The 20,769-nt window shown below is 31.2% G+C and overlaps 5 protein-coding genes and 1 pseudogene across 5 annotated transcripts; 5 read left to right on the forward strand and 1 right to left on the reverse strand.

Annotated features, from left to right (window-relative positions):
• Positions 1–3,568: 3,568 nt before the first annotated feature.
• Positions 3,569–4,541, forward strand: LOC145752648 (3-hydroxyacyl-CoA dehydrogenase type-2 pseudogene; annotated as a pseudogene).
• Positions 4,542–4,558: 17 nt separating this feature from the next.
• On the forward strand, positions 4,559–4,885 carry LOC145752698 (DNA-directed RNA polymerase III subunit RPC10-like). The gene has a single exon (XM_082569058.1). The coding sequence runs from the start codon at positions 4,559–4,561 to the stop codon at positions 4,883–4,885; it is 327 nt and encodes a 108-aa protein (XP_082425184.1).
• LOC145752658 (5-formyltetrahydrofolate cyclo-ligase-like) lies at positions 4,881–5,910 on the forward strand. Its single transcript, XM_082568967.1, has one exon. It carries the CDS (start codon positions 5,147–5,149, stop codon positions 5,723–5,725), a length of 579 nt encoding a protein of 192 aa, XP_082425093.1. The 5' UTR covers positions 4,881–5,146; the 3' UTR covers positions 5,726–5,910.
• A 71-nt stretch (positions 5,911–5,981) lies between these two features.
• On the forward strand, positions 5,982–8,436 carry LOC145752797 (small subunit processome component 20 homolog). The gene is made up of 4 exons (XM_082569176.1): positions 5,982–6,086; positions 6,177–6,324; positions 6,557–8,381; positions 8,425–8,436. The coding sequence occupies exons 2-4, from the start codon at positions 6,182–6,184 to the stop codon at positions 8,434–8,436; spliced, it is 1,980 nt and encodes a 659-aa protein (XP_082425302.1). The 5' UTR covers positions 5,982–6,086; positions 6,177–6,181.
• LOC145760279 (small subunit processome component 20 homolog) lies at positions 8,437–15,408 on the forward strand. The gene is made up of 3 exons (XM_082574152.1): positions 8,437–13,459; positions 13,678–13,835; positions 14,041–15,408. Exons 1-3 carry the CDS (start codon positions 8,574–8,576, stop codon positions 14,973–14,975), a joined length of 5,979 nt encoding a protein of 1,992 aa, XP_082430278.1. The 5' UTR covers positions 8,437–8,573; the 3' UTR covers positions 14,976–15,408.
• Positions 15,409–15,539: 131 nt separating this feature from the next.
• LOC145749742 (proton myo-inositol cotransporter-like) lies at positions 15,540–20,576 on the reverse strand. The gene is made up of 14 exons (XM_082565597.1): positions 20,433–20,576; positions 19,950–20,081; positions 19,553–19,748; positions 19,138–19,297; positions 18,677–18,803; positions 18,454–18,529; positions 18,058–18,166; positions 17,645–17,808; positions 17,360–17,480; positions 16,881–16,998; positions 16,682–16,811; positions 16,382–16,534; positions 16,042–16,188; positions 15,540–15,915 (listed from the first exon to the last, which is right to left on the reverse strand). Exons 1-14 carry the CDS (start codon positions 20,511–20,513, stop codon positions 15,839–15,841), a joined length of 1,791 nt encoding a protein of 596 aa, XP_082421723.1. The 5' UTR covers positions 20,514–20,576; the 3' UTR covers positions 15,540–15,838.
• Positions 20,577–20,769: the final 193 nt, after the last annotated feature.

The following is a 20,769-nucleotide window of genomic DNA, read 5'->3' on the forward strand; positions in this document are numbered from 1 at the left end:
AACATTAAAGAAACGAGATATCCCTCGAATCCAATTAAAAATACTTCCCGGCGATAGAAACTTAATAAAAATGTAACATTGTCTGATTCATACTCAAAAGAATAGCTTTATTAATTTTCAAAATGAACAAGTTTCAATTACGTCAGCTATCAATCAAAAACTTTTACCAAATTTAACTTTTTAACTTTTAACAAATTTAACCCGGCACAATTCGGACCCCGTAAGTCTAGGTAAAATGAAGAAAAGAAAATGACAAAATTAATATTTTAAAACTTATTTAATAATAAAATTAGGTTATAACAGTATATTATTACAATTACGTTGTTTAATATAATATAGTAGTAATGAGCTTATGCTTTATTTATTCAAGTTAAATTAAAATACGAATTTCGAATAAACTTATGTTTATTGGGCCATACATATTTACACCGAATTTTTGGTTTATCCTTGATATTTTATTTTTATTTTAAAAATATGTAATAAAATTAAAATATTTTAAACTTGAGTAGTCTAATAAAGGAACATAGTATATAATAATTAAAATAATGCAATAAAATGTTTTATATTTAATTTAAAGCCGATGTGACGTCACCAATCCACCGATCTTTCTTGAAATCGCATGAGCTAGGGTTTCTTCAAGATTTTTTACATGCTCACCCTAAAATTGTCTATTTTAAAATTTAATAAAAATCCCCCTATTGGGCCCTATTTTATTTATTAATTATTTAAATATTTTAGTTTTAAACTACTGCAATCATCCCTAACAACGTTTTCATTGTAGCTCGTTTAAATTTTTGTGGTGTTAAGGCAAGGTAGTAATTTATTGTTATGGAATTAAAGGTATTGTGACCATGTTTAACACAGTATTCTAATAATTTTTGACAATGTTCAACTTAGTAGATTCTTTTAATAGTGTTGTGACAATATTTTTAATAGTAGCTAATTTTAATAGTGTTCTGACTGAATCTTACACAGTAGTTTGGGTAAATTTTTATGGTATGGTAACATTGGTTTAAGTGGTAGGGAAAATTTGTTTAAGTTTATTTAAATTTTGTTGGTATAGTGGCAAAGGTACAAATAATAAGTAAGGTCATTTAAGTTTCTATGGCAAATAGACAAATGTTTATGTAGAACGTAATTTAAGTTTTTATGGTATATATAAAGAAAATGGTTTGGGAAAGACTTAAGGTCAGTTAAGTTTCTAGCAAAGTGGCAATAGTTTTTCTAAGACATAAGTTTAGTTAAGTTTTCGTTATAAAGTGACAATAGTTTTGAGTAGTATAGTAGTTAGTAGTTAGATATTAATGATATAGTGACAAAGGTTTATGTAGTTAGTAAGACAATTTTTTGTATATATATATTATCTAAAACGTCCAGTTTTACAAGTTTTGAAAACTTGTGCAAATATTGTTTTTTGTTTAAATGTACCGACGATTTTTGAAAAAGCGCTTTTCGAACTGTCACCCAAAGTATATCCACTTAACTTTAAACAATTAATTAAAACGTTAATTTTTTTTTAACAAACTAATACCCTGTAACAATATCTTTATGTTTATTTAATTGTAAAACAATAACTGTAATAACACAACGTTTTAACCTTATTTGGAGATGAATTTTCGTTCTGTTTAACAATTTTTTGCCTAATTAAAAATATGTAAAATCCCGGGACCTCGTTTTAAAGGAATTTCTCAGGGAGACAGGTTTAATTAGGACAAGGATTTCATCATTTCATAACCTTATTTGGCAATAAATTTGCTGTAACAGTTAAACGCATGTTCATATAAGATTTTATATTTAAAATAAAGTTTTAATTTGTCTTTCTTTATTTTAAATACATCTTGCATATTTTTTACACAATAAATATTTTTATGTTGTAAATAATTAATATTAACAAAATCTTTGCTTTGTTTAAGAACCAAATACATTTATAATTACACGTAAAATAAAGGAATACGCTTATAGGGCTTTATATTAAATTTTAACCGCGTGTTTAAGTTTTTATATAACAATTAGCACCGGTTAAATAATGATAACATGAATATTGCACGTTTATAATATGTAATAGGATTATAACCCAACAGAAATACACACAATGTATTTTTACGCTACTTAAAATTAAAAAAAAAACATTTTTTGATGCGCGTGATACAATATTGTTTTGTTTAAAACACACCCAAGGTTTAGGGTTTGGTTCCCATTGTCGGCACAGAAATTGTAAAAACCGAGTATATATGTAAAAAGAACAGAAATTTGTTTGACTTAATTTTCTATATTCATTTGCCGCATATCAGCAATAAAAATCGCCAATTTATGCGGAGCTTTTGCGCAACATTCTTTAAATTTATCTTTATTGTTTGTAGGTACATTTAACAGCGACCTCAAGTGGTTCAACTTGATTGAGGGACTCAAACCTAATGAGTCAATAACATTGGCCATGTAATCCAGGTCTGAGACCAGTTGCTTAGACCTACTTAAGTTAAGAGAAGGTATTTTTGTGATCGCCTCAATGTAAGTATGCTCTGTTGCACTTACAATAGCACCCAGCCACTGGTTTGATAAGTTTTCAAACTCGTTTTCGATTGCAGATTTACCGGGCTCGGCGGGGATGGGTAGACCACCGTTTTTAAGCGCTGTTTCTAAGGATTGTGATTCCAAATTTTTCGCGTTTTCCGCGATCAAGAACGGATCCAAATGCTGGGGCGACGTCATCAGGTATTTCGCGCTCGGCGACACGCTGAAACTCGGCATCTCGGTTTCCGCGACCATGACGTCATCAAAAATTTTTAGCAGAATGACAGTGTTAAAATTACGTTAATTATATTACTCACGCTAAAATTTTCAATAATAAATTTTAAAATTGCATTTACACAAAATAGTAAAATTATTAAATTTACTTATAAAGTTTTTTTAAAATATTTAAGTTTGTTTGATATATGTAGAAGCCAAATAAGAAGTATTAAAAAAATTTTGTAGAGGACAATCAGATAAACCTTTTTAAGTTCAGTCATGCATTACGTATCTCAACACGTGCGCCATACTTTATTTACATTTTCTCTAAAAAAAGGAAAATTTGTGAAGAGTTTTAGGTGTTAATATTAATAGAAGTAAATTATTCAAGTTTTTTTTTTTTTCTTTTTTCATGAGTTGCGGCCAAATATTCTAAAGCCAATTATTTGCTAAGTGCATGACTTTGAGGCATTATTTTTGTTACTATACTGCTATATAGAGATATATATATATATATATATATAAATATATATCTGTCTGTCTGCCAGTCTGAAAAGTAGGGCAGTTTTCGACAAGATAACAAAGTTTACCAATAATATCTTTATGATGTGTATATTTCTTGTGGTATCAGTTTCTATAAACCTTATCGCTTTACATCTCTACATGCATTTCTGTATATACTGCGAATTATTGCTGCCAAGCAAGTTTTGCTGAGTAGAATATTTTTTTAGGTAAATTGATTGCTTTCTACTTCAGCAGTCAATTTGTTTTATTAATCGGTTTAGTTGTGTCAGGCAAGATTTAATTAATTTGTATATGTATATATTTTTTAGATTTTTGTAAAATGTTGAAAGGTCTGGTTGCTTTAGTCACTGGCAGTGCATCCGGACTCGGCAAAGCATCAGTGGCAAATTTTCTAAAACAAGGGGCATGTGTTGTCGGTGTGGATATTGAGCATAAAGAAGATTTTATTTTAAATCCAAAGGAGTGTTCTGAAACTGAAAACTCTTCGATTTTGGAAGGGGTTAACCAAGATCTTTGCATTTTGCTAAATGGAAATATTTGTTCAACTTCAGACATTGAAAAAGCATTGCAAACCATTCAAGAAAAATGGGGCAAGCTAGATGTTGTTTTAAATTGTGCTGCAACTGCAGGAATGTTACTCTCGTATAACTTTGGTTCTGGTCGAATGCATGAACAGCAAATGTTCGATGATATAGTTAAAACTAATATCATAGGAACATTTAATGTTGTAAGACTTTCATCAGCAGTTATGGCTAAAAATAAACCAGATTCGAATAAGAGTAGAGGAGTTATTATAAATACATCCTCCATGGCTGCATTTGATGGTTATAATGGACAGTCCGCATATTCATCCAGTATGGCTGGGATTGCACACATGACATTACCAATTTCAAGGGATTTGGGTCCATTAGGTATAAGGGTGGCAACCATTGCTCCTGGTTTTTTTGATACACCCATGGTTGGAAACCCACCTGAACTCGTTATTAAAACAGTGGCAGGTTTAAATGCCTTTCCTCATCGTTTTGGGCAGGGGGACGAATTTACACATTGCGTAGAGACTATAATTAAAAACCCAATGATCAATGGGGAAATTATAAAACTTAATGCAGGTTTAAGAATGCCTCATGTCAGTTAACATATTGTTGCAAATTGCTCCAATATATGTAGTATGCAAGATATAAAAAAATATACCAACTTGTATTTGCTTTTATATATATTTTTTTATGTTTAAGCAGTCAATTTGTTAATTCTAAAATATTTGTTGTTTTTATAGATAACTTTGTTTTAATAATTTAACAATTTTGTGATGCTACTCTTTTGTCCTAACTGTGGCAATCTTTTATCTGTAGAAGAGGGTAATCAATGTTATCGTTTTGCATGTCCCACCTGTCCTTATATACACAACATCACTCGCAAACTGAGCAGTAAAAAATACCCAACTCTTAAAGCAGTTGACGACGTATTAGGAGGATCAGCAGCTTGGGAAAATGTTGATTCCACAGAAGAAACATGTCCAAAGTGTGAACACAATCGTGCTTATTTCATGCAGATTCAAACTCGGTCGGCTGATGAACCGATGACTATTTTTTATAAGTGCTGTAACCATCAGTGTGGCCACCAGTGGAAAGAATAACCTGTTTTGTTGCATATTTATTAAATTATTTAATGCAGTGATTTACTTCGCTTACTAGGATTACACTTTCACAGAATTGTATAAGTGATCTGTTAGGCCTATCTGTGACAGTAATTTAGTATTGTTACATTTAAAGTTGGTGATGTTAATGAGTTAACATGTTATTTGTTTATATTGCACACTTTTCTGCTAATCTAACTTTATTTTTTGTTATTTTAAGCAGCTTGATGGTTAGACATCTATGAGAAATATTTAGGAAAAATGCAAGCTGCAAAATTGGCCCTTCGAAAAGAAATTAAATCTCGTCTGAAACTTATGACGGAAGCAGACCGCCTTAAACAATCCAAATTTATCGTTAATCAGTTATTAAACCACGAAGTTTACAAAAAAAGCCAAAGAATATCTGTTTATCTAAGTATGAAAACAGAGGTGCAGACTTATGATATACTGGAACATGCATTAAAAAATCAAAAAAGAGTGTACATTCCTAAATATGTCGGAAACAACATGGATATGGTTTTGCTAAAATCGATGGCTGACTACGAGAGCATGCCTGAAACAAAATGGCATATTAAACAACCCCTTGATGATGAAACAGACAGGGAAAATGCCATGCAAAGTGGCGGATTAGACTTGATTGTTGTCCCAGGGGTAGGATTTACTTTACAAGGTGACCGCTTAGGTCATGGGAAAGGATATTATGATACATATATAGAAAAAATAAGTTCTCACAAGAAACCGCATTTAATTGGACTTGCTTTTAAAGAACAAATTTGTCCAAATATTCCTACGCATGACCATGACAAAATATTAGACTCTGTGTTGACATATGATATTTAAATATTTAAGTAAAACTCTATTTTTTGTTGCTTTAATTTTTTTAATTTGCTTTTTATTATAGTTTCTTTAAAACAATTTATAATATTTTTGTATATTGTTTAAAACTATATAATTACAGTATTTTTGTTGTCGTTAAAAAGTGATTACTATTACCTAGATTTGCCTTTAATTTTTGCTGGTTACATATTGATGACAAGTGTTACTATAATATAGTTTTTACTAGTTATTTTAATCCTAAATTTCTTTTACAGAACTATTTGTATATTGGTTAGGTTAAAATAAAACTAAAAAAACAAACTTTCAATATTTATGCCAAATCAACTTGTTTAAGAACACTAAAACCTATCATTATAAAGAAACAGTAAGTGCAACACTTTATAACAAACAAAAAGGGCATTTAAAAACAAAAACCAAAAGTTTTATTTTAATTATGTTGCCTAATTTATTTTAGTCAAAATGCCGGCTTCTGCTGCCCATAAACACAAAGAAACAAATCTTTATCGATTTAAAACTTTCTCGGAAAGATTGGCCCTTGTCAACATTGATGCTGTCCATAAAATTCAACGTGTAGAAGTTGATGACGATGAAAATCAGTCCAGGTTAGTGTAAAAATGTCGTTTTTAATATAAGTTACAAAAAATGATATTAAACAAATAACGTTAATGAATGTAATGCCTAAAAAATAATTTACAGTGTATGTCTGTACTGAATTTATTGTGTTTATCATCAAGATTGATCATTTTTAGTGAGTTTAACCATTTAATTAAGTTTTATATTACTTTGCGTCCTTAATTGTGTTTTGTTCAATTTGCATTTTTAATGGTTGTTTAGATATACCCAGAGTTTGGTGAAATGGAGAGATTTGGATTTGTCGGTTCAGTTTGTGCAATTTCGAAAAGAAGTCACTGAGATGTCAAAAAACTACAAGATGGTAATTCACTATCGAAATGACATTATTAAACTGCTGCAACAACATTTAATCATTGAAAACACTTTAGCTCTTCAAGCCTTGTTAGAACTAACTGTTGCCTTGAGTTATGATTTAGGTTTAGATTTTTACCCCCATTTTCCTGAGTTTTTTAATATTCTGACCGGGTTGCTTCATGTTAAAGAGACTGACAAATTGGAATGGATTTTTACAACTATTTCGATGCTGTTTAGGAATCTGTGGAGGTACATGATTAACGACATGGAAAATATTTTAAATTTGTATGCTAATTTACTTACTGGAGAGCACCCTGATCATATTGGATCATTTGCTGCTGAAAGCATTTCGTTTTTGCTTCGCAAATCAAAAGATCATCCCTTTGTATTGCAAAAGTTGTTTGGTATTTTAAACGACAACCCCCAGGGTGTTGATTCTGTGGGAAGAGTTTTGTTTTATATTGTTAAAAGTTCACAACATCAGTTTCATTCATGTACGAGTAAGGTATTACCTGTTTTTTTGTCATTTTTGGACAAAGAACACGAAGATCAGTTTTCGAGGGAGCTAGTGTTCAATTCGATAAATGCTTCTGTTAAGCTTATGGCCGAACACACCAAAAGACAATATGGTTCAACTGTTTGGAATATTTTAATTCAGTTGATACAAAAAAAGCTAAAATGTTTCGATGACGATAAATTCTTAGTTTTTTTATTAAGATTATTAAATTCCTGGTGCCAAAATCGACTCTCTTCAAAATTGGTGGATGCTGATAAGTTAATGCAATTAATCAGTAAAAGTCTAGTGTTTATTGAAAAAAATTCCCTTCAAAATTTGGAATTACATTCTGTTTTATGCGAACTTGTTACAACTGTATTGGTGGGAGCGAAATCTGAAATTTTAGATTCAACAAAGCAAGAAATGATAACCAAGCTGTGTAAGAGCTCTCTTGATTTCGACTGTATGGTAAAGTTCTGGAAATCTTTGTATTCAATAGATAATTTAAACGATTTAGTGCACAAACCTTTTCTACAGTTTTGCCATCTTAGATTACAGAAAAATTGTGATACTACCAATATTAAAGTTATACAACTAATTGTTGACTATTCCATGCACGCCGATGATTTTCCTGATGATGCCCGCGAATTAACTTCTTTTCTTCCACAGCAGATTGATTTTTCTATGATTTCCAAAAAGCGCAATGATGTTAAACTCGCAAATGTTGTTCAATCTTTGATACAAAACAGTACTGACCCTTCAACTTTGTGGTATGCAGTTGTTGTTTTGCAACATGTTTCTTCAGTAACATTCAATGTTAACACTACTCTTACTGAATTGATATCCAAATTGTTAGATTTTGTCAGCAATAATAAAATAGAAATTGATCATCCTGGTGAATATTTTTCTGTGATTGCAATATGTGTACAGGTTTTTGTTATTCGCAAGAAAACAGATGGGTTGTCCTCTATGAACTTTCTACCCTTGATGGAAAATTGGTCGTCCAATAAACATGTTCTTTATTTATTTGACATGTTGCTGCAAAATGATATTATAAAAAAAGAAAAATTATTCGAATTTAATTCTACATTGGAGAAATATGTTTCAGCAAACTGCCCAAAAATGAGACTTTTGTCGTTGCGCATTTTATTGCAACTAAATTCCAATGCGAATGTTTATTTACAATGTATTACTGCTGAGAAAACCCTACCAACTGGGCTAGATTTTCGCTCAAGGGTATTAGCTTTAAGTAAGCTACAAAAACATGATAACAATGAAGGTGCAGAGTTAAGTGACTTGGAACGAAGAGTTGTGATTCGATTTCTGTCCTCTAATCTCTACATCAATCTTACTCCCATTTGGAAGCCTGTTCAGGATATTCTATGTACTCACGCACCTTTGGTAAAATCTGATGACTTTTGGCTGATCATGTTTGAGGTGTTGGAAAATTCTTCAGAAAATGCGGAAAATTCTAAGTGGTGGCTGCCTGGTCAAGGATCCAAATCTTCATTTAATTTGAAGAATGATTTTAATTTGTATGACATGTATTTAAGAGGCGAAAGTGTCAATAAACAGAAGGTGGTTAACCCCAGGCCAGACTTTTTTAATTATCGATTGCTTTTGTGGAAAACTTTGTGCACTCTTCCTTATCCTGGTGTGATTGAAGGCTACAACAGAATTTTGAATCAACTTTTATTTCGATACTTGGAAAACGAGCATTACGTTCTGGACCAAAGGATGTCACCGAGTCAAGATTTGTGCAACTTCCAAACAGACATGGAAGAAAAACCAGCTAGGAGAAAAGATGCAGTTAAATTACTTTGCACAATGTTTGGGGTCTTTGCAAGATTTAGTGATCTAAGTGGTTCATATCAATCTAAAAAGCTTAACGATCTGTTTTATACCATGTTGACTCATTCTGATCCACAGATGCAGGAAGCTTCTTTAAAATGTATCATGACTTACAAAAACAAAGGTTTAAGCAAGTATAGTGAACAACTGTTTAACTTTTTTAATGACAAAATCTTCAGGGACACTCTGACTAACTTTATTATAGCAGATCTAGCTGATGAGGAGAGAAAAAATGTCGTGCCAGTTTTGGTTAGAATTTTATTTGGTCGAATGAAATCGAAAACAGGTTTTTCCACAGGTGGCAAGGGAGCATCTAATGTACGTCAATCTGTTGTTGTCAGATATTTATCCAATGTCAATGAAGAGGAAATGCAATGTTTTATTAACATAGTTTTAGAACCATTTACAGAGTACATGGATTCCTCTTTGAATATAACTGAAGCTGTTTTTGCTGTTAGAAAAAATTTTGCATCGTCTTTTAAAGTTGTGCCACTTTCCAGACAGCAGGGTATATTGGGCACTATACAGACCTTAATTAAAAAGCACAACCAAAAATTACCTGCTAGTTCATACTCAATCATTTTAAGAATGTTGCTGTGTCTAATAACTTCTTATTCTAGCTTGTTGGAGTCCCAAAATATTAACAAGCATTTTTTACCGGCTTTAAGAAATTTGCGAAAATTGTGCACTGAAAGTATTATTAATTTGTTATACTCGTGGCCTGAGCATGCAGATTTATCAAAAGATGAAATTAATGTGTTATTTTCCACTTCGATTTGGCCCGACATAGAAAAACTAATTCATGAAAGTTCTGGCCATCCAACTGTTTTATTAAAACTCATTGAGTGTTTTACTCAAAATGTTAAATATCTTTTTTATCTTGTCAAGCTAAAGACAATAGACAACCAAGAGACTCGATTTAACACAATTACAGAAGCTTTAGTATTTCTGTTGAATTCTCCCAAAACTAGCTTGGATATTTGCAACTTTATTTTGGAAATGATCATCACATTGGCACTTGAAGAGAGATTAAATAAAGAAGAAGATGCCAATGTTATGAAAAATATTCAAAGTTTGAAGATTTTGGTTGGAGAAGTTGACCCAAAATTTAATTATGAAAGCTTAACAACAAGATCCTTATTTGGCCTTGCCATAATCAGCCCCTACATAAAATCCATTGTTAGTTATTTTTTAAACCGGTTAAAAGAAAGTAAAAGAGGCCTCTCTTTTAATGCAAGACAGTTAGAATTACTGGCATTGCTAAGCGAAAATGTCAATGATGAAAAATTACTTTCCGATTTAAGTGAGCTATTACTTAGTCATGTCCTTGTTGTTAGCTCAAAACCAGTGAAGAAAAACAAAAAATCTATTACGGCAGCACTCGAAACTTTGTCTCATACAATGAATGAACTAAGATTTTTACCTAAACTGTCCAAACTGTTTTCAACAATCTCTGACAGGGAAAGTCGCCTTTTTCTTGTAACTATATTAAAACAAATTTCTCAAAATAATGAACGTCTTTTATGGACTTCGGAAATTGTGGCAAGGCTGAATGCTTGGGATAAACGGTATATTGAAGAAATGGATTTTGATTCGAGATTAACAGCATTTCAAGATATTGCAGCTGTGTTGGAAGGGGAAAACTATGAAGAACTGTTCGCAGAAAATTGCTTTTCGTTTCTTCCCATAATGCACTGCTGTGTTCATACCATCTTGCACTGCTATTCTGATATTTCATTACGTGAAAGTGTATCCAGGGTGTTAAATATTGTTATTGACAAAGTCATGGACTTGATGAATAGTAATTTTGAGGAAGGTGCTCTTGTTTACCAAAAGGTTATAAGGGAGCTATTGTTGCCCTTGATAGAAAAGGGATTAAAATCAGAAGATGAAGGTTGTAGACATGAAACCATTCATATTTTATCAAAATTAGTTCGAGTTTTTACAAACGAACCAGCATTGCAAGGTTTGTATTCCTTGTGTAATCTCACTAATCCTGAAGATGACTTTTTTGAGAATGTTTGCCATATACAAGTCCATAGAAGATCTCGTGCTTTAAGAAAGGTGGCAAAAATTCTATACCCTGCTTTACAACTTCAGGAGGATAACAACCTGGTAAAATCCTCAGCTGATGGGAACAATAATGAAATTGAAATTAAACCTGATAAAAATTTTGAAAATAGTGAAAATCTTACTTTAGACTCTTCAATACCCTTTAAGACTGCCACAAAGTACCTACTACCCATTGCAATGCAAACTCTTCACACCTACAATTTTACCAAAGCAATTCATTTACGAGAAGCTTGCTTGGCACTTGTCAAAAGTTGTGCCACGATGATGCCCTGGTCTGCATATAAGCGATTCTTGTTACTACACATATGGGATTTAGATCGCCACAAGACCTCTATAGATATAGTATGTGCTGCACTGACAGTGTTTCCATTTGATTTGACTAGTTTTAATAGTAGCAAATTGTTTGAAGCGAAAAATGCAGTGGTCAATTTTCCGGAAATTAAATCTGATGAATACCAACCAAAAAGCGATCTTGATATTAACAATGAGGTCGGTGAGAATGTGGAAAATGAAATTGAGGCAATAGTAGAAAATGGTGAGAATGAAGATGTAAAGATTCTGCAGCTTGAGGCACAAAAGCTTAAAATAAACAATCACGATGCTAAGATTATTGTCATGGATGTAGTTAAGCTAATATTACCAAAATTACGAGATATTTTATCTCGCAAGGACGAAGGAGAAGAACATAAGCTATCAAATGCCAAAACTGATATCGAGCAATGCAAACATAGAATACCTCTAGCAATCGCAATGGTTTCAGCCTTACGCAAGATGCCTGGTGATATTATTCGCACACAATTGTCCAGTGTTATTTTAAGAGTTGTTGGATATTTAAGACACAAGCTTCACGATGTTAGAATTATTGCCGGACATTCTATGGTGAATATTCTTCAGTTACTAGGATCCTCATATTTGTTTGTGTTAGTGAAGGATATGAAAACTGGGTTAAGCAAAGGCTATCAAAAACATGTATTAGTACATGTGGTTAACTCGTTGCTAAGGTCTTTAATTTCAACCGCAAAAATTGGTGATTTTGATTCTTGCATTCCAATGTTACTCGAAATAATAAATGATGATTTATTTGGACAGACGGCCGATGAGAAGGGTGTGGAAAAATTAAGAGCAAAAATTCCCGAAGCTCGAGGCAGAAGCAAAGCATTTTCTTCCTATAAAACACTTGCTCGTTTCATGAAAATGGCCTCATTTTCTGTGTTTTTAGATCCTTTAAAACAAAAACTTGATCAAACTCACAAACACGCCTTAAAAAAAACTGTAAAGGATGTTTTGACTGAAATTAGTCATGGTTTAATGGAGAATGAAGATCTCACAGCAATAAACTTACTTACTTTGGTGCACAGTTTATTAGGTAAAAGCATATTTGATTTGTTCCCTTCCAAGGAAACAAACTTAAAAAATTCTGTGGTGGACGAACCTGGACTTAAACCACCCTCCTGTCTTTTATTGCCAATTGAACCAAAACGTTACGGAACCAAGCCAACGACAAAAACAGTCAAAACTAACATGCACTTGTTTGTTGAGTTCTCTCTTCAGCTTTTACATTTCGCTTTCAAGAAACAAATTGTTACTTTGTCAGAGCAGGAGCATCTACAGATGCTTGATCCACTCGTGGAAAGATTGTTCCAGTGTTTAAAGTCAGGTCATCAGCAAACAGTGGTTGATGCTACGCGCTGTTTAACTAGAATGATGAGAGGCGATATGCCTTCCATGCATGCCCACATTGTTGACATAACAACCACAATGTTTAAAATATTAAGGAGTCACACAAAAGGTGCCGGTAATCAGGAGACAGCAGCAGTCAGCTTTAAAAGTTTAAGTGTGCTATGCTCAACAGAATACGGGGAATGTTTAAATGAATCACAACTGAAAGTGTTGCTAACATATGCTGAAGAAGACTTGTACGACTCCCAACGTCAAACTCATGCGTTTGATCTCATTAAATCCATTCTAAAACATGGATTGAAATGTGATGAGATCACTGAGGTCATTGATAAAGTGAAAAAAATAGCAATTCAATCCCAAGCAGCCTCGTCACGATCTCAAAGTCGTAGTCTGTATTTTTATTTCATGTTGAACCACCTTTTTAATGAGAAAAAACTCCAGCGTCAACTGGAGTTTATTCTTGCTCAGCTTTCTTATGAATTTGAAGATGGGCGGTCTTCATGTTTTGAGCTTCTCTCAATGATTATCACCTCATTTCCAACTAAATTTTTAACTTATAATGCAACATTTATATTTGTCCCCACCGCTGCATCTTTGATTAATGATGAATCACCAAAGTGCAGAAAAATGGCTGCAGCAACAATCAAGTTGCTTCTCCAACAACTAAGTATTGATAAAAGAAAAGAATTGTTCTCACTAACTATGCAATGGTAAGTAAACAATGGTAATTTAAATTATTTAAATAATTTTTAATAAAAACTATACAAATTAAATAAAAATTGTTAGTTTAAAATAAAAAAAAATTGTTAACAAAAAATAGGCTTTTTATGATTATCATCAATACCTCGCTTTAATATTTTTTTTTTTTTAAAGTCTTGTAATCTCTTTATTTATTTGATTTTATATTATTTATATGTATTTTAAAAAGGTACTGTGCTAAGGAGGTACCTGCTCAACAAAGGTTAGCTTCCATATTGGTTTCTCTTTTTGCCGAAATAGAAACAACCGAGCTACAAAAACATTTTAAAACTTTGCTTCCAGTGATAGAAACTTGTGTGTCTGATGAGATAAACAAAGAAGATATAGGTAAATAGAAAAACCCAGTAAATGATGTGTTATATTATTTAATGACTGTAAGAAATAAAAAATACATAATTTATTTATCTAAAACTAAATTTGCAGTGGTTTATAATGCGATTGGAAAAATATTATAAAAATTACTTTAGATCAGGATATTACTATTTACATTTATTTGAACTGCTATTAAAATTAAATTTATTGGTATTTTAAGATGACACTGTTAAAACAAAGGACCATACCCTTTATCACCACCTTTATGCATTCCTTGCCATTCTGAAGTTCTGCGACGTATCTAGGCTTACTAAATTTCAAGCACTATTACAACCCATCTTTACTTTAATAGAAGGTCTTTTGACCCATCCACATAACTGGGTCAGACTTGTTTGTGCCCAAATATATGGCTGTCTATTTGGCTCTTGGGATGCATTGGATTTAGCACAACACACTGGTGCAGAAATTTATTTTGCTAACGATGTCGAGGCTAAATTAAGTCTGCTTTCTCTTAGTTTTTGTGAACAGCTTAAGTCTGGGCTCTTGATTGACCAACTTGCTGAACAAGTGATCAAAAACCTTCTATTTATTGTAAGAGCTTTAGACCATTTTAAATTTGTAAAACAAAGCGAATTTAATCAAGTTCATCCTAGTATAATAAACATTTTAAAACAACTTCAGTACGTAACTAAACATGAACAAGCTTACAATCCAAAGGTAACCACCAAAAGAACTGCAGTGCTTAAATTTTGTGCCGCAGCATGTCTAAATGTTGATAGCCCCGAACGGTTTTTAAAATTGATTCTTGAACCGGTACACAGAGGCATTAATGCTAGTGCCACCTATGGACAAGTTGAACAAGATCCCATTTCCAATTTAAGGCAGCTTTCGGCTGAAGTTCTAGATTTGGTCAAAAATAAAGTAGGCCATGAGTTATTTTCGCAGACTTATCTAGCCGTGTCCAAGAAGTTGACACACAAAAGGAAAGAGAGGAAAAGGGAAAAGGCTGTACAACTAGTTACTAATCCACAAAAGGCTGCATCTTTTAAAGTGAGGAAACAAGAAAGGACAAAAATACAACGTAAAAGAAAAATTGCCAATCTAAGACCTGAATATGGTTTGGCAAATCTTAGTAAACTGCGCAAGCAGGAATAATGTTAAATTATTGGGATACCTTATTTTTTGGGTAAATCGAATATATATAATCATCCTTTTTAAGATTTTTTTTTCAAATTAGTAGGGATATAAAATATTTTAATAACTATCTGAATTTGTTTAAATTTAATTTGCAAGTAGTACTAAAACTTGAGTTAAAATACCTCTTTTTTCCCTGGTTTAGTGGTTGCCCAATTTAAAACATATTGCTGTTTCGGTTATATAAAAACTTTTGTTTTAATTTCTTATTTCAGAAAAAGTAATGTTCCTTATATTAACTAGCTTTAATTTTAACACTTTGTTAAATGTAATTTTCAATTATAATTTTAAAGATCTAACTCTTTTGGCAATTGAAACAACAAATAAAACATCAAAAAATGTACTACATACATAAAATATTGTAAAAATTTGTAATTTTTGTTAACTGGTTAAATTTAATTACTTGATTTTTGGTATACTCAACTATTTGTTTAAAAAAAATGTGTAAACAGTCAAAATTTATATTAACAATGATATTCTAATGTCAATCAAATAATAACATTTTGTTTTTACAGTTCTGTAATAAATTAGGAAATCGCCAATACTCCATGAAAAGTTTGATACTATTTTTTATTAATTTAACAATAATGTTTGCTTAAAATCACCACAGTTGTACAATATAAGTAAAAAAAGATGATAAAAATATGAAATCGTTATAAGTTGCTTATTGGCAATAGTAGTAAGTATTTATCATCAGTAAATTCAACATATAAACAATAGGTTACAATAAAACACGGTATTGCATCTACTTGTTATATTGCACTATGTCATAAAATAAAAACATAACGCACATTTTAAACACAACTTTATGTGAAGTAAGAAAATTAACTATTTTGAGGATAAGTTGAGTTATCGTCTGACTCATCAGAATGTTGATTTTCGTTTAAAATAACTTGGTATTCTACATAGAATTTGGGTTAGAAAATATTTCACAAATAAGAATATTAAGTAAGATTTTATATACCACATAACATTATACATGAGATCTAAAAACAGTTACATTAATAAAATATTTCATTTAAGTCACCTGTCTTTTCTTTTCCACAAGGCACTACCCAACCTTGTCTAAACACAATTTCAACTTCTTCCAATTCCTTGCCTTTAGTTTCAGGCAACAAAAAATACATGAACAAAATGCCAATAAATGAAAAGCCGGCATAAAGTAAAAACCCACCTAAAAAGTATTTAAAAATTAAAAGATAAAACCAAAAATGGAAATTTTTTTAATCGATTAATATTTCTTTTAAAGGAAATTTCAAATTTACTTTCATGATTGAAAGTTGATTTATTGCACACATTGTGTAGTTAATTTTTAAAATAGAAAAAGTTACTAACATTACAAAAACTTATTAACTATAACCCTTTACCTGCTGTAGTTAGACTTTGTATCACATCAAGGAAAGTTAATGAAACAATAACATTAAATATCCAATTTGTTCCTGTGCTCAAGGCATTGCCAGTACTTCTGGCCCACTGCGGATATATTTCTGAGTTAATTGTCCATGGCATAGGCCCCATTCCTAAAGGTGGTTGAATAAAAATAAAAAGTCAATATATTGACCAAAAGCGACAGTAACAAATTTATCCTTAAGTACAATATTAAAATTTAAAATTATTTTTTGGTTAAAAAAAATAAAGGGGTTTATAGAAATTTGCTAAAAACTTACCTGGTGCAAAAAAGATTAGATATATAACCATTCCAATCATTGCCATCCATGAAAATTGGGTTGGGCAGTAATCGGAGGCAAAATAAGGCCCTCCATCGCTTTGTTTGGTACATCGACCATCCAATGAAAACTAAAAAAGATTTTAATTAAATAACAGATATTTTTTCTTTAAAAAATTTGTCTTAAAAAAACAAATTACTTGGGGATTGTTTGCATTGACTGATAAGCAAGTTGAATTGTCTGCACCCCACTGGTTGGTATTTGTTGGCATGTAACAATATCCACAATCTACTGACTCCATACAACCAGCACAGTTACTAAAAATCAATTATTTTGGTTTTAAAGGTGTCAAATTAAAAAAAAAACATATATGTACTAACAGTATTTAACATATTTATTATGTAAGGCATTGCTGATTGTTATTTTACGGCAGCGTGGTGTAGTGGTCAGAATACTTGTTTTCAGTACTAAGTTCGATTCCCATGTTTTCATGATGTAGCCCCCTTGAGTAAGGTGCTATAAAAGGTATAAACTCCATTTAAGCCAATACCTAATCAGCAGCTTAATCATCGGGCAATTATAATCTATAATTTACCAAACTGCCAATGGCAACTCGAGACTGGGTTGAAGTAACTGATGTTACTCTATGTTTGGGTTGTAAAATATAAGTTTTTTCACCTGTATTGATAGCAATCCCCAGTATCATTTAAAATGTTGGTTGTGTTTATTGTAACTGGAGGTGAGTATAGGGTTGTTAGAAAAAATCCAGTTGATAGAAACAGCAAAGAAAAGGTAACTCCTGAATTGCAAATTTCACCAAAATGGTCAATTAAGTATTTATGCAAATTGTCATAAAAAAATAAATAATTATGCAATAATGGCAGTTATAACATATGTGTACAAAACCAAATAAAAAATGTGAAATAAAAAAATTAAAAAAAAAAAATTTTTAACTTTCCTAACCTGCCATACTGATGAGAGAGAGCATCCTTCTGCCCATTTTTTCAACTAAATAAACCCCAACAAAAGTGAAAATAAAGTTAACAAATGCAGTTAAAGCAGCCAGCCATATTGCAACCTGGTTGCTTCTTATACCAGACATTTGAACTATGGTAGCTGAGTAATACCTTGAAATAAAAAATAAATAAAATTTTTACTTTAAATACTAACAGCTTTACGATTTGCCTTACAAAACAAAAAATATATACACATTTTACCAATTACAAAAATTATTTTTTTTAATATTACAAAAAATCTTTAGCTATGGGGTCATTAATTATTTAGCAAAATTAATATAAAAAAAAAATTTTTTGTAAAAAAAAAAAAAAATTATAAAATTTTTAAATATTGATATAAATTGACAAAACTTTATTTACATTACAGTGTTAATCCCTGCCAGTTGTTGAAACATTTGCAATCCACATCCAACTATGAGAGCTCTTCTCACACCAACGTCATTTGTAACACGAAAAAAATTGTTCGAACCTAAAATAATTATAAAGTTTTAATCATTTGGCATATAAAAGGAAAGTATGACCGGCTAGCCAAACACTTACAAAGAACGTTTTTTTTTTTCACACATTTTTAAAAAATTTGGATGCCAAGAGCACTTACATTAATTTGAAGTGTGAATTGTTGCCAATTGTTTAAAATGGAATACACGTTTAATTTGTATTGATTTTGAGTGTTTTTTGTTTTAAAATTTAGGTTAAAATTAGTAAACACTTTCATCAATAAATTTTTGTTGACAAAAAATTATTTCTAATAGTAACCTGTTTTTTGTTCTTGCTCAACCACATTTTTAACAACCTCGAATTCCCTTTGTACTTCAACATCATCATTTAAAATCTTTAAACAAAATAGAATAAATATTTTTTAGGGAAAGGCTATCTCTTACGAAATTATAACTCTTCTAGTGCCCTTTTATAACAGTACAATAACATTTACATAAAAATTATTATTTGGAAATAATGAAAGTTAGAATCTATAAATTACCTTTTGTAGTGATTTAATAGCTTTGTCGTATCTGTGCTTTTCAATTAACCATCTTGGGCTCTCAGGTAAAAATATGAAACCAACAAGTTGTATAATAGAGGGCACAGCAGCTAAGCCCAGCATAAATCTTAATGTAAATAATATTTATGATTACAATATAATACACACAATTCTAATTTCACAATTTTAATGATTCATTGACGTCGTTCAAATGTATAAATTATTAAATAATAGGTGTCAAAACACTGACTAAAATGGTATACATACACATAAATGATTTCACAATTAACAACACACTGGCAATAATTAATTACTTAGCTTTAACAAATTTAATAATATTAATTTATATATTATAATTTATATACATTAAGCTATTAAAGTTCAGATTTATTAAAGATGCGCAAAAGTCATCAATAATTTATATTTTTGACATTCTTATTAACCAAATTCCGAAAACCCACCTCCATCCATTTTCAGTATCTGTGCTAAAAATTCCATCTATGCACCCAGCCACGAATTGTCCTGCAGTTATAAATAAATTATTGATAGTAACAAGACGACCTCTGATGTGAGAAGGTGACACTTCTGCTATATACATAGGTACAGTCATGGAAGAGAGCCCTTAAAAATAGAGAAAAGATATCAAAAATATGCATGAATTTTCTTATTAATTAATAATGAAAAAATAATTTTTTTTTATTATTTTCTCTGCTCTTGTTAATCTAAAAAGGTTGTTTACTCTAAAAAGTTACTCAAACCCATACTGGTCTTAGTAAATCACATGTGCTTTTACTACTTTTATAACCCACTAATAGTAAGGGTAAGAAAACCAGGGTATGTACCCAATCTAATAAAAGAGTCATTATCGTAATTTACCAATTCCTATTCCTACAGTTGCTCTGCCAGCGAGCAACATTTCTTTTCCATTTGACATACTTAAAACTATTGCACCAGCTGTGAATATAAAACTTGCCAACATAATCACTATTTTTCTACCATAACATGAATTTAAGGGACCTCCTATGAAGGCAAAAATTGCTGCGAACCCAACTGTTACTGCAACAATTAATTCCTTAAAAAATTAGAAAAAAAAAAATTAAAATTCTAAAAAAGAGTCAAATATAAATTGAAGATTTACAAAAAAATACAAAGGGTTATCTTATTTATATTATATAAACTGTTTATACAAAATAACAGTTTAGATTTCTATAAGAATAAAATTGTTTGACTGTTAAAATTTTTAAATTAAAATAAAGCAATAATTTCTTTTCACCTGCCAAAGAATGTTGAGTTGAAATTGATCTTTTAGGAGAATCATCGCTCCGCTAATTACCCCAGTATCATATCCGAACAAAAATCCACCAATGGCCGAGAAAAAGGTAAGCACATATACAAACCATTGTGTCTTTTTTGTAAAAAAATATATTAAGGTTATTTAAATAACACTAACATATATATCATTTTTTTTAACAAAGGTGGACAATACTAAAGTACGGGATGAGGGATAGTGCGGGGCCATATGTAAACGTTAACAAAAATTCGCGGAATACGAGACGGAACGGCATTTTCGTATTTTACCGCTGGATGAATGCAGTATTTACCTTAAGAGCTGAGAAATAATGCGATATCGACTATAAAGCGCAAGGGAAGATTAGGGAAGGGTATAAGTTAACGTTCACATACGTTTTCGGTATTTCATGAACCCCGCAACTTCCCGCATCCCGTATTTTAGTACTACCCACTAAGGTTGACTTACCTTCTTAACTTTTAAAATAAGCGGGCCATTTGCGTTGGTACGGTCAATATTTTCTAACATTTTACTAGACTCCATTACCATTAATACCTTTTCAATTTAATAAACATATAAAATAGTTACTTCAATTTTTACAATTTCGTGCTGATCTCCACAAATTTTAACAACCTGGCATCAGCTGATTGCCACAATAACATTAGCCCGAGAGTGCCCTTTAGCGGACATTTTTTTTTAAAATTACTTAAACAGTGGAGTGTGAAAAGTTTTTTTATTGTACGATCGTTTGATGTATACATTGTAGTTGCGACTGAAAAATCGTTCATTTTCTCTGCCTGTTAAA

The sequence above is a fragment of the Corella eumyota genome, chromosome 1 (genome assembly GCF_963082875.1).
Source record: "Corella eumyota chromosome 1, kaCorEumy4.1, whole genome shotgun sequence".
NCBI lineage: Eukaryota > Metazoa > Chordata > Ascidiacea > Phlebobranchia > Corellidae > Corella > Corella eumyota.